General features: G+C 42.7%; 1 protein-coding gene across 3 annotated transcripts in view; it reads right to left on the bottom strand.

Moving 5' to 3' along the window:
• GSN (gelsolin) overlaps positions 1-11,464 on the bottom strand; it is a 91,949-nt gene extending 80,485 nt beyond the window's left edge. The window contains exon 1 of one of the 3 annotated variants that reach the window (XM_033960770.1): positions 11,315-11,464. Coding sequence is in view for 2 of the 3 variants with exons in the window: in XM_033960768.1 (XP_033816659.1) it covers positions 3,917-3,958 (42 nt within the window). In the remaining variant the exon portion in view is untranslated. Of the gene's footprint in view, positions 1-3,916; positions 4,206-11,314 lie in introns of those variants that run through there. The other 2 variants (XM_033960768.1, XM_033960769.1) reach the window with 2 other exon arrangements.
• Between the last annotated feature and the right edge of the window lie 2,299 nt (positions 11,465-13,763).

Raw genomic sequence — 13,763 nt, 5'->3', positions numbered from 1 at the left:
GGACAGACAGACAAGGCATCTCAGGGTTAGGGAGTTTCTGGCAGAAGGAATGATACAATGGGTCAAGTGACTGGGAGTTAAGAGTTGAAAGCAGCTTCAAAGAAGTGGGTTTTTAGCTTGGATTTGAATACTGCTAGAGATGGAACACGAAGTATTGACGTTGACAGCCTGTTCCAGGCATACAGCGTGGCAAGAAAGAAGAGACGGAGTCTTGAGTTGGCGGTGGAGAAGGGTACCGAAAAGATGGACCTACCCAATGAAAGGAGCATAGGGAGCATAGGGAATAGAGCATAGGGAGAGATAAGTGAGGAGAGATATTGAGGGGCTACAGCAGTGGTCTCAACCTCGCGGCCAGGTACTATTTTGAGGCCCTCGGTATGTTTATCATAATCACAATAGTAAAATAAAACAGTTTCTTGATCATATGTCTCTTTAGCTATAAATTACAATATTATTATTAAGACTTAGCCAAAAGGAAAGATTTATAAACTATAGAGTTTTGCCTCATGTAAAATTGTCATTTCTTTAATAAGACATTTTCTGAGGCCCTACAAATCCAAAATATAGCCCTACAAAGGGTTTGAGTTTGAGACCACTGGGCTACAGAGTGAATGCACTTGTAAATTAGTAAGAGGGGTTTGAACTGTATTCGGAAACGGATGGGGAGCTAATGAAGTGACTTGAGGGGAGGGGTAATGTGAACATGGCGGCTCTCACGGAATATGCAGCAGCATTTTGAATGAATTGAAGGGAAGAGAGAGAGGTTTCTCTCCTGAAGCAGCAACATTTAAGACAACATGCTTTTTTGTGTAAAGTGGATTAGTGGCCTAGTGGTTTAGTGTTCAAGTTTCAAGTTTAATACAATTTTTGATCAATCGCTTAATCATATTTCTAAGCAATGAACATTTTAAAAAATTACAGTATTTGGGGGACAATACAATACTTAACAATATTTTACATCCGAGCGGACTAAAAGACATACTTAACAAACCATGAACACAAGGAAAAAGGAGAATGAAGTACAAAATCATTAAAGAAAAGTAAGACAATCAGGGTAAAAAACGAAAGGCAGGGAAAACAAAAGTCATAATATTAAACAATAGAAATAAAAATTTGACCAGCGGACTGCTAACTAATTATCAAAAGCATCCTTAAAAAGAAAAGTTTTTAAATTACTCTTAAATTTCTCCAGATTACGTTCTTCCCTTAAGTAAATAGGGAGAGAATTCCAAATTTGGAATTTTTTCTGTGCAGTAACAGAAAAAATAAATTGCCGTCTTGTATTAATAACCCTAAGAGAAGGGATCGTCAATAGATTTTGTTCATTGGATCTCAGTGTTCTATTTGGAATATAAGGGATTAATAATTTATAAATGAATGCTGGAGTTTTATAAAACAGGGATTTAAAAGTAAGTATGCATAAAGTGTAAAGTGGATTAGGCCCTAGCGGTTAGAGCAGCTGCCTCAGCACCCTGAGGTTGTGAGTTTAATTCCAACTGCAGTTTCTTGTGACTCTGGGCATATCACTTAACACTTCATTGTCCCATGTAAACCATATGATTGTGTAAACCAAATAGAAAAAGCAGTATATTAAGTCCAATCCCCTTTAAAAGGGGAAAAAAATGTACTAGCTCTCCTCATGTTAACAAATTAAAACCAATGGTACACATTTTCAGCCAGCTTACGAATTGAATCAACATGAAATCCAATCTACTTTGGATAGTGAAAGAAATGCAACATAATCCCCCAACTTCCCCCTCCCCCACACACAAAATGCTTGAACAAGAGTTTCAGACAAATGGTGAATCTATATGGTCTACTTTTCAGCCTTTCAACTAAAACATAACTGCAGGAAAGAAAGCCACAAAGTGAACAATATAATTCATGCACGGTGACTACGTAGAAAACTAGTGCCTATTTTTATCTGTGGTTGACACAGAGTTTATATCAGTCTGCATGCAGAGCATGGCTCTTTTCCATCCATTCTGCAAATGCAGGCATAACATCTCCCCCTCCCCCCAGCGCCTGCCTTCCTGGATTTCCTTCAGTCATTCATTAAGTGTACAGCTGCAGTAGGAAATCTAGAAAAAATAAAAACAAAAGAAAAATTCCACCTCGTGTGTCCTCCTCTAGGCACACCAGTATGGAAAGCCAATCACCATGAATAAGTGAGTGCTATGGATAATGAAAAGACAGGGGGGGCCAATTCTTTCCGGTGATGTATACATCTCTTATTTCTGTTCACTGTTATTTCTTTATATTATATTTTAATGTTGGTTTAAATCAGGGATCTCAAAGTCCCTCCTTGAGGGCCGCAATCCAGTCAGGTTTTCAGGATTTCCCCAATGAATATGCATTGAAAGCAGTGCATGCACATAGATCTCATGCATATTCATTGGGGAAATCCTGAAAACCCGACTGGATTGCGGCCCTCAAGGAGGGACTTTGAGACCCCCTGGTTTAAATAAACTAAGGGCTCCTTTTACTAAGCCACGTTAGGGCTTTAACCCGTAGAATAGCGTGCGCTAAATTGCCCCACGCGCTAGACCTTAATGCCAGCATTGAACTGGCATTAGTTCTAGCCGCATAGCGCGGGTTTATCATGCGCTAAAATGCTGCGTGCGCTAAAAACGTTAACGCAGCTTAGTGAAAGGAGCCCTAAGACTCAGTAAATTGAAAGACCTTCCTATTTAAGGACGCTTATGATAAGTCATTTCCTGACTTTAGAAAGAAGGCAGAGCCTACCCCCTTCCTATTGTACTGACCTTTATTGTTTCTCTCTCCTAATGCAGATTCTATTTCTTCCCCTATCCCCAATGTTTCAATACGTCTGTTGCTGTCCAATTATGTTCCCCCATGATTTTATCTGTTCATGACTTTGTGCCCCGCTTAGACAAATTTTTAAGCGGTATATCAAATTGTAAATAAAACTTGAAACTTAGGGCTCCTTTTACTAAGCTGCGCTAGCGGTTTTTGTGCACACTAGACGCTAACGCCAGCATTGAGCTGGTGTTAGTTTTTACACATAGCGCAGGGGGGGCAGCCCGCACTAAAAACGCTAGCGCACCTTAGTAAAAGGAGCCGTTAAACTTAACATTCCATCCATTTCTTAACCCGCAGAGGAGCAGCCCAATGACAAGAGCTGATGTTGTGACGTGTGATTCAAGAGTGCCAGAACCAAATGAAGGGGTTCTGGTGAATGACACATATGTGCCAACACTCATAACAGTAACCTACACTGACAGCAACTTCTGTTCGCTTAACATTTATAGAAGCTATATAATTTTTTTTATATTACTGTAACATGTTCCATAAGCCATCCAACTGTGCATAAGTATGGTAATATGGTATATGAGACAGGAAGACATCAATCAGATTTCCCAAATGCTTCCTTCCCCCTCCCCACCCCTCGTGATGTCCCATGTCAGATAACACACAGCAGTCCACAAGACAGTCCAGCATTTGTCTGTAAAATTCTGGTTAGTATGCATGAGGCATGCTAGAGATTTAATTGAGATGGTGAATTATTTGTTGAGGGAGAGAGTCCATCAGAGCTAAGTGAAAGCAACTCGGAACAGCAGTTCTCAAACTAGGATATGTCCCAAACCCCTTATGGAGCGAAGGATGAATTTGTGGGGTAAAAGAATATTGAATTTTTTAACACATAATTTTATCATCTGTTTTTGGGGGGGGGGATAAAAGTATTACACAGAAAAAAAAAGGATAAGCCACAACTCAAAGAGAATTTAAGAAATGCTGACTCACCAACAACTGTCCTATCAATCTAGCAACAATACTTTCTTAATCCAGTTACTAAGCCACATTTACAATGACATATCTATACTTTTTTTTTAGCCAAACACAAATATGCATCAATAACACTAATATATATATTATTCAAAGAAAATATACCTACCCCTTTTGCACAGCAAATTTCAGAAGCACTGGCATTCCCCATTTTTGCAGTACTGAAGTTTCAGGCTGTCTCAAAGCTCTCTGAAACTATGTATCCTGTACTACCGCTCTCCTGCCAAATGGATGACTCACGCTTTCTCCTGGCAGATGCCCATCTAGCCACAGTGGCCACAAATTTCTGGATGCGCATTCATCACCGCACGCATCAAATGGAAAACACAGAGCATGCCGCTAAGACGTTCAGTGCGATATTCAATCAGAACTTCCAGTGCGGTTGCTGGGAGCTCTAAAATGAAGGCTAATGAAAAGGGAGGTTTTCCCCACAAGGGCCCTCCAAGTTATTTATACACAAAGGGCTGTGTCCCACATGCTTTCTTCTGCAATTTGATCCTCGACAAACACTAGAATCATTCCTCAGCAAAGCCATTTCCTGTGCTAAGGAATTCTTAAAAAAAAAAAAAAAAATTAACGAGCTGGGACGCTTTCTTTTGGACCAAAAGCCAAAAAAGAATGACCGTGGATAGAAAAATAATTTGGAATCTTGGGTGCCAATCAAAATATTTAGGAGGCAGGGCATAAAAGTTATTTTCCTTGTCACGTTTTATTTTCTAGATCAGGGGTCTCAAAGTCCCTCCTTGAGGGCCGCAATCCAGTCGGGTTTTCAGGATTTTCCCAATGAATATGCATTGAATGCAGTGCATGCACATAAATCTCAAGCATATTCATTGGGGAAATCCTGAAAACCCGACTGGATTGCGGCCCTCAAGGAGGGACTTTGAGATCCCTGTTCTAGATGTTTTCCAGCTTACAAGTTTTGCTGCCTATTGTTTTTGATTTCTAGCGTGTGTTTTGTCTAATATATTTGATATATCTCAGTGGTCTCAAACTCAAACCCTTTGCAGGGCCACATTTTGGATTTGTAGGTACTTGGAGGGCCTCAGAAAGAATAGTTAATGTCTTATTAAAGAAATTACAATTTTGCATGAGGTAAAAAACTCTTTATACTTTATAAATCTTTCCTTTTGGCTAAGACTTAATAATAATATTGTCATTTATAGCTAAAGAGACATATGATCAAGAAACTCTTTTATTTTACTTTTGTGATTATGATAAACATACCGAGGGCCTCAAAATAGTACCTGGCGGGCCGCATGTGGCCCCCCCCCCCCAGCCCACATGTTCGAGATCACTGATTTATCTCTACCCCTCAACCTATCTTCTGTGCAAACAGAAAGCTGTCCTGGTCACAATAGCCACTCTTCCTTGGCACAAGAACCTCCGGTACCAACTTCTCCAATCAGACCTGGACCCAACACGTCTACTTTTGTGCCTGGCTTACTACATTTTAAGGGCCGAGAAGACCTGGCAACCAGCAATTATCCACTTCTGATGTCCTTTAATTCTTCTTTTTTGATCTAATAAAAAGAATTCCAGTCATTTGGATTCCAGGATTGGTATTTACCGGTATTTAGTTAGATTTATATCCCGTGACATCCTCCCCAAAGAGCTCAGAATGCGTTACAGTTTACATTCACAGTGTTACAATATAGGGTTTAAATAGTGTGTTGCAAGATATTTTCATATAGGATTACTTACTGATGCTGGTGAAGGGTTGAGGGAGTGACTTGGCAAAAAGGTAAGTTTTTACAGCTTTTCTAAAATGAAGAAGCCCTTTAAGGGCTCTGATATGAGGAGGTAAGCTGTTCCTGACATAGGCAGCAGAACGCTTTTTGGTTTGGGGGTGGGGGCCTGAAAGCTCCACCTCTGACCCCACCCAATCTCCACCCCCACTCCTATAATAGTACTATTTGTAATACAATTTTTTCCATTCATTTTCATATATACATACAATATAATCTTATTAACAACACATAATGGTTAATCACAAAATTAAACTACACAAAGCACACTGTATGCTTCTAAACATTCATTCCTACCAGAACACCGATAACCCCTAAGCAAATATGGGACCACAAACTAAAAGTACTAATATATAAAAATGAAACCCTAAGATGCAAGACTCTGCATACAATACAACACCACAGAAACAGTGATACATATCCCCTAATACTATGCAAAATATGAAGACCGTAGATGTAAATAGTAGTAGTAGTAAATTTGAAAAAACTGATACAAAACAATCACCACTTTACAAATTAACAAATAGAAATAAAACAAATAATGAGAAATAAGAATATACCATTTCATTGGACTAATCCATTTTTCAATTAGCTTTCAGAGGCCAAATCTTTCTTCAAGACAGTACAGTTACTGCTGTTATGGTATTCTGACCTGAGGAAAAGGGTTTAGTCCCAAAAATATTGCCTTATTTCTGTTTCCTATTTATAAACTTTTATCAATACAGTTACAATACTACTTGATTCTACGTAAAGCAACAAAAAAATTTTCTTTCTACCTTTTGTCGTTTCTGCTTCAGTCATCTTCTCTTCGCTCTCTTCTTTCTATACGTTTGTCCTCTCCCCCTTCCATGCAACATCTGACCTCTCTCTTTGCCCCTTCCACCCAGCCTCTGTCCTCTTTCTCCTTCCCTCTCTCTCCCCAATTGGGTGCAGCAGCAGCATTTCTCTCCCCACCTCTCAATTAGTGCAGCAGCAGCATTTCTCTCCCCCCCCCCCTCCCTGGTCTTCCTTCTCCCTCTTTCTCTCTCTCTCCCCAATTGGGTGCAACAGCAGCATTTCTCTTCCTTCTCCCTCTTTCCCTCTCTCTCCCCAATTGGGCACAGCAGCAGCATTTCTCTTCCCTGGTCTTCCTTCTCCCTCTTTCCCTCTCCCCAACTGATTACAACAGCAGCATTTCTCTTCTCCTCCCCCCTTCCCTGGTCTTCCTTCTCCCTCTTTCCCTCTCTCTCCCAATTGGGTGCAGCAGTAGCATTTCTCTCTCCCCCCCAACAGACGTGGCATCTCTCATTCCTCTCCTCTCCCTTCCCTGGTCTTCCTTTCTCCCCAATTGGGCGCAGCAGCATTTCTCTTCCCTCTTCTATCCCTCCTCCCTCCTTCCCTATCACAGCATAGTATTCACAACTCGCTGCTCCTGCTTGCTTCGGGCCTTCCTCGCTTCCGGGTCCCACCTACTTTTTGTTTCCACGAAGGCAGGACCCAGCAGCGAGGAAGGCCCGAAGCAAGCAGGATCAGCAAGTTGAACACCTCCCTCCCTGCCCTATCTCCCGCTGATGCTGCCTTAGCCAGCAAGCGACTTCGCCCATGCTCCAGGCTCTAACATTGTGCTTGCCGGCTTTGCTTCTCCTCCCTCCCACCTCATGACGTAACTTCCAGTTTTGTCAGAGAAGGATCGGGAAGCCGGCAAGCACAGTGTTAGAGCCCCGGAACATGGGCGAAGTTGCTTGTAGGCTACTGCGGGAGATAGGGCAGCTGCCCTGTTTGCTCCCCCCTAATGCCGGGCAATTTTTCAGGAGGCCATGGCCCCTGTGCCCCCCTCCCCCCAGTTCCGACACCTATGGTTCCAGAGGTTTGATAAGAAATGGGAATAGGATCGTTTCCAGGCTGTCTAGAGTTTGTATGGAGACTAGACCACTCTGCAAAGCTGTAGCTGACAATTTGGAAGTTTTAATTGTTTACATTCTCCCAATCTACTCCAAAAGGCTGCGCAGGTTGAAATGCTACCCAAGTGTATGGCGCTGCAAAAATCCAACACTATGTTACCTCAGAAGAATAATTTTATGTTCTATTCTCCAGAATTCTAAAGTTTTTGTTCCAGGTGCTGTGCAAGAGTAGGAAACTTGACTATAGGTTCTAAGAATGCTTGGCAGGCCATCAATGATGAAAGACATTGCTCTTGGTTTCTGTCTAGCCTCATATCATGAAGGAAATCATTTAAAGTGTGTTTCTGCATTGCCTTGGATTCAATATTTATGTTCCAGCAGGGTTAAAGTGACTCTAATATGACTTCCTCTTGTCAAAGTGCAGGAAATTAATTATGCAATAGTATGAAAATCCTGCCAAAGACATCTCAGAAATGGTAAACAAATGCTATTATTGGTTATGTCTGTACACTATCAGTTGTGAAAGTGTATCCTCACATCAGGAGGTGCTGAAAAGTTCTCAGCCCAAACAACCAACTTCCTATATTCTGAGGGCAAGATTCTCAGTAAACCGAGTTAAAAAGCGACGGTCTGTTAACGCAGCCGTTTTGATAGTGAATTTTAAAAAGCGAGACATTCTCCAAAAATTTCGCATGCAAATGATGTCGGCGGACAGCAGGGAAGATTCGCTAAATTTACATGCGTCGAGTCACTGGTGCCAGCGACCGACACATGCGCAGAATATACAAGGAAAGAGGCGTGAATGTACGCATGTCCCTGGAAAGCAACACCATATGCCATAGATGGTGTGTCAATCAGGCATACAAGAACTATTGGACGAATGGGAGGGGAGAGGAGGAGAGGGGAGAAGCAATGGCAACTTTTATCAATCGTGCATAAAACATGCCTTTCTCTCAAATAAACTACTATAATTCAGGTAAATCTTGTAATTTGTTTCTAATGTAAAATTTAATCAAGACCCACAGCCAGAAACATACAAGACAAGGGTATCATATATGCGCTCAAGAAGAAATGTTGGCTTTTAACAAGCTTGCATGAAACATGCTTGTCTCTCCCATAAACTCAAAAGAAGCATGATTTTACTACCCTCCACTAATAAAATATATAGATAAACATTTTTTTCTTCATTAGCCACAGTCAAAACACAAGTGCTGGCACGGTAACGGCACCCCCAGGACCAGTCGCTGCTTTCTGTCGCCAAAAGCCAACGCCGCTCTTCGAAAATGCCTCGGCGATTTTTAAGAATCCACCGGAGGGCTCATTTCAATGTTAAAGAGCACATCTGCATGCCATTGTCGGAGACTGCTAGAAACCTCGCTAAAGACAGAGCGAATCCGTTTTGATAATCCGCCGCTAAAATGCGTGCAGGCTAAACCGCCGGAAAACAGTTTAGCGACGGCATTAAATTTTTGAGAATCTTGCCCTGAGTGTTATTTTTTCGCTACTATTTAGAAACATAGAATATGACAGCAGAAAAGGGCCACTGGCCCAAGTCTGCCCACTCTAAGGACCCTCCCCCCTAAGCACTTCCACGAAGTGAACCCACATGCTTATCCCATTTTTTCTTAAAATCGAGCACGTTGCTTGCCTTAATTACCTGAAGTGGAAGATCATTCCAACGATCAACCACCCTTTCAGTGAAGAAATACTTCCTAGTGTTGCTATGAAATCTCCCACCCCTGAGTTTCAACGGATGCCCTCTTGTTGCCGTAGGTCCTGTAAGGAAAAAGATATCTTCTTCTACCTCAATACGGCCAGTTACATATTTGAATGTCTCTATCATATCTCCCCTCTCTCTGCGTTCCTCGAGAGAGTATAGCTGCAACTTACCTAGAGGTTCCTCATATGGGAGATCCTTGAGTCCTGAGACCATCCTGGTGGCCATTCGCTGAACCGACTCCACTCTCAGCACATCCTTTTGATAAAGTGGCCTCCAAAATTGAACACAATATTCCAGATGAGGTCTCACCATGGACCTGTACAACGGCATTACAACTTCGGGCTTCCGGCTGACAAAACTTCTTCGGATGCAACCCAGTATTTGCCTAGCCTTGGATGAAGCTTTCTCTACTTGATTGGCAGTCTTCATATTTGTCACTTCTATAGCGCTGAAAGACGTACGCAGCGCTGTACTGTAACTGAAAAGAGTGTTATCTCATTTCGTTAAGTGCCAATTACAGATATTGTTTCAGATCATTGATTGAGCCATATCCAAGTCATTCTCTTCTTGGCTGGACTGAGAACTTTTCAGCACCCCTCTAATGTACTGAGCAAAGTTTGCTTTTCTATAGCAAATATTCCAGTGGGAGTCACAGCCACCAAACAATAGTTATCACGGGAAAATTACATAAAAATCCATATTGTGATAAGGAGGGGTTTTCAGCTCAGCAACAAATGTAACATAAATGTTCTCTGTCAGAATTTGGAAGTCACTGAATGCATTTTAGAAAGGATAAGAATTTGACAAAATCTTCAGTGAATCAGTGGCATTTGAGAGTCCTGTAAGCCTACAAGGAATCAGTCTGATAGACAACCCAATGAGCCTTAGCAGAGCATCTCCATGTAATGTAATCTCTGTTCTTCAAAGGCAAGAAGGGAAAACTTCAAATCGGTTAGCAGCTCTGGTTTAGTTTGACAGCGCCATCACTACACAGATGCTCAATGCGCCCACAGAACTACTTCTGCATTCAAGCTGACATGCCACTTGGCTCATTGCAGAGGAGAGGCATCAAAGTATCACAACCCCAATGTTTTGCACCTGTCTAGAGAAGTCATTTATGAAAGAAGTAAAAGACGGTACACATACCAGAAAGTCCTGGCGAATGTGTAATCAGTTTTCTAGGAATTTCATCAGGTTCAGAAATACACCAAAACCCAGGAAGGGCTGCATGTGTGCCTTATGTAATATAGTTGGGAAATGTTTAAAAACCTGAGCATATTTGTGTGCTCCAAGGGAACCATGGGGATGGGGATGAGGATAAGGGGTGCTACAAAATGAACCTCAGCTTAGTTATAGTCGTTGGAGGATGAGCCTAATATGAATGCTTAGCCTGAATAACTTAGGCACAGGTTTCCAGCTTTTCTCCAATTAAAAAATAAGCACATTACAACAGGAAGCATCAGATGGGAAGTAGCTACGGTGTCAGGCTCGAGAGGGAAGTGTTATATATCCTGTATGCACATTTCCAAATGCTACACAATTGTCCTTTCCTGGCAGTGTTCTGCTATGGAAATACAGTACAAGACAGAACACTAAAGCTGTGTAGACTGTAATTAGCATCGGAAGGGTACAATGCAGAAAGAGGAAATAAATTCAAGCAGAGAAAAAAAAAAAAAAGCCCAGCGAGGCTTCATAGCGTTCCAGAAGCAAGCAAAAGAAAGTTTGCACACTTTAAGCTCTGACTGACTACGTCACCCCTTTCTTCTCTAGCACACTTCACTTTAATGCCTATATATGGCTTAGCTCAACCTTCAAAATTCGCTTTACTCCCTAACTTGAACCGCCGATCAAAACAGCTTCATAAGGCACACGGTGCTGACACAATTCAGGCATCCTCAGGGCCTCTGCAGGCAGAGAAAGATCAAGAAGAAGCAAAGTAGAATATTTTACAGCAGAGCGTGATCTTGCATTATTAATGATGATCATAGAGGCGCCGATCGGAGGCTCTGCCGTGATTCTCGGAGGGCTGGGAGGGGGGGGGGGCGGGGGTCAGCTGATCGCCCAGCCCCGAGCATTTCCAGCGAGCACAGCCCGGCGATGCACAAGGTGGTCGGGAGGGTCGGAGCCGGGGAGGAACGACGGGGGCGCATCGAGCTCACCTAGCCGAGGAGCTTCCTTGCAAACACAACCGGTCTGAAGCCGAGAGAGTGCGGATCTGCAGCCTGGTGGGGGCGGGGAAGGTGGGGCAACGCCCTCAGCCTGGCACGAGATCCCAAGCTCCCCCCCCCCCCCACCTCCTCTGGGCCCGGGAAGAGGGCAGCAAACATAGCCGCGGCTTTGCCAACACAAGTCCTCAAGCTGGAGGAATGGAAGAGATATTGTGCGCGGGAGGAAAAGGCCACAACATTGCTGGCAAAAAGACAGGTCCCCCTTCTGCGCACCTCTTGTGGAAGGGGGGTCACTCTGTGAATCCCTCCTCCCTTTTTAAATGGAATAATTATGTATATTACTTAGAAATACAACTTCAAACAGCTTAAGGTGACCGCTTTATTGGACTCATTTAAAACAGTTTTCAGCAGCTAAGTTTCAAGTTTTATTAATTTTCATATACCGACCATCGACATACTAAATACTATACTAAAAATACAATACAAAAAAAAAATGAAAGGTTAAAATAATTAATATGGGTGGGGAAAAGAGTGAACATTAAAAGACGAATTACAAATAGGGACATGAGCTTGAGGGTAAAAGGGGAGGGGGGAATCGATAATGATATCATTAAAAACACAGGCAACTGAATCTTTGGGAAGGTTGTACCAAAATCAGATTGGCTTTATTTGTGATTTATAAACAGTTGTACAGAATATTATCACTTTTTATACTTTAACAAAAAGATTTAAATATAAATCCGGTTTGTGTAAATGAGAACAGAGTTCGCGGGGACAGAGCCAACGGGGACAGGGTGGGGACGGAGCCCATGGGGATGGGACGGGGCAGGGAGGGCGGACAGAGCCTGTGGGAAGGGGATGGGGACACTTTTTGTCCCCATGTCATTTTCTAGCTTCTAGCACTGCTCTGCAAACTATAAATCAGTGCTCTCCTCCCTCCCCTTTCCAAGTCCAGCATCTCCGTTTACCCTTCCTTCTTCTCCCCCTCCAGGATTGCTCCTTCATTCTTCGCTCCCCTCCCTCTCAACCACATGTTCATCATCATACCCTCTCTTTCCCCCACTCATTAACTCATCAAGAACTACGTCCTCTCTCTTTCTTCCATACAGTCCAACATTTACCTTACTTTCTTCCCTTGTTCCCCAGTCCACTATTACTCATATTCTCTTCCCTCTCTCCCATCCATCCAGCATCACCCTTTATATCTCTCTTCCCTCTCCCCAAGTCCAGCATATCCTTTCAGTGCATATGAAGGGCTGCTGAGTGGATTGGGAAAAAAAAAACAACCCAGCCTTGAAATGAGAAAAAGAGGAAGTGGAAAATAGAGAAAAGTGCACTGTAACAGAATACGTCTAGACCAGTGGTCTCAAACACACGGTCCAGTTATCTGGGCCAGTAGCATAACCAGACTGCTAATTTTGGGTGAATCTGAGCCCAAAGTGGGTGGGCAGCGAGCACAAAATTTTCTCTTGACCTTTTCATTCTCTAGCCCTTCCCCATCTCCCCAGCACACCCAACTCAAAATATAAATCCCTTAGCAGGTGGAAGTGTCCAAGCTTCACCAGCTGCAGTTCTTCTCCTCTGGTGGCCAGAATCCTACTGAACTCAGTAGTTGGCAACATATACAGTCAAACCTTGGATAGCGAGTAACGTGGTTTACGAGCGTTTTGCAAGACGAACAAAACATTTTCTTAAATTTTAACTAAATAAACGAGCATTGTCTTGCAGTACGAGCACATATACGTCAAATACGCACAATATATGTGTGTCGCATCACTGATCATGTCTGAACATAATACACGCACCCACAGTTCAAGTGCGCACAACATACGCACATCTCACACTGAGCGCGGCTGAACATAATAAAAGCATCATGCCCAATTCACCCACAGTGTAGTGGCTGTTCGAAACGAGTGAGATCTTGCAATATAAGTACGTACAGTACTGTATTTTCTATTAAAGTTTTTGGGATGTGGAACAAATCGTCCTAGTTTTCATTATTTCCTATTGGGAAATTTGCTTTAATATAAGAGTGCTTTAGATTATGAGCATGCTTCTGGAACGAATTATGCTCGCAAACCAAGGTACCACTGTATATGAAAACTGAGCATGCAGTGTGCTGGTAAGCTTCATAGGAGTTTGGCCACCAGAGGAGGAGGTCTTCAGCTGGTGGGGCTTTGAGATTTCTGCCAGCCACAGTAAAGGTACACCACCGCTGGCTAAAGGGCCAACCTAAAGGGTGTAGACCCCTGGCTACCTGGGCCAACCATAGCTATGCCATTCATCTGGGCACCACTGATATTCAGCAGTTAACTGTGTACTGCTACTGAACATTGGCAGTATGTACCTGGGAACTCCTGATTACCATCCAATACCTGGATACCAGCAATTAATATCTAGAAATAGAAAAGCCCACAGTGGCCGACATTAAAAAACAAAC

This window comes from Geotrypetes seraphini, chromosome 10 (genome assembly GCF_902459505.1).
Source record: "Geotrypetes seraphini chromosome 10, aGeoSer1.1, whole genome shotgun sequence".
In the NCBI taxonomy this organism is placed as follows: domain Eukaryota; kingdom Metazoa; phylum Chordata; class Amphibia; order Gymnophiona; family Dermophiidae; genus Geotrypetes; species Geotrypetes seraphini.
Note: the sequence above shows the minus strand (reverse complement) of the source record. Positions and strands in the feature narration are given on the sequence as shown.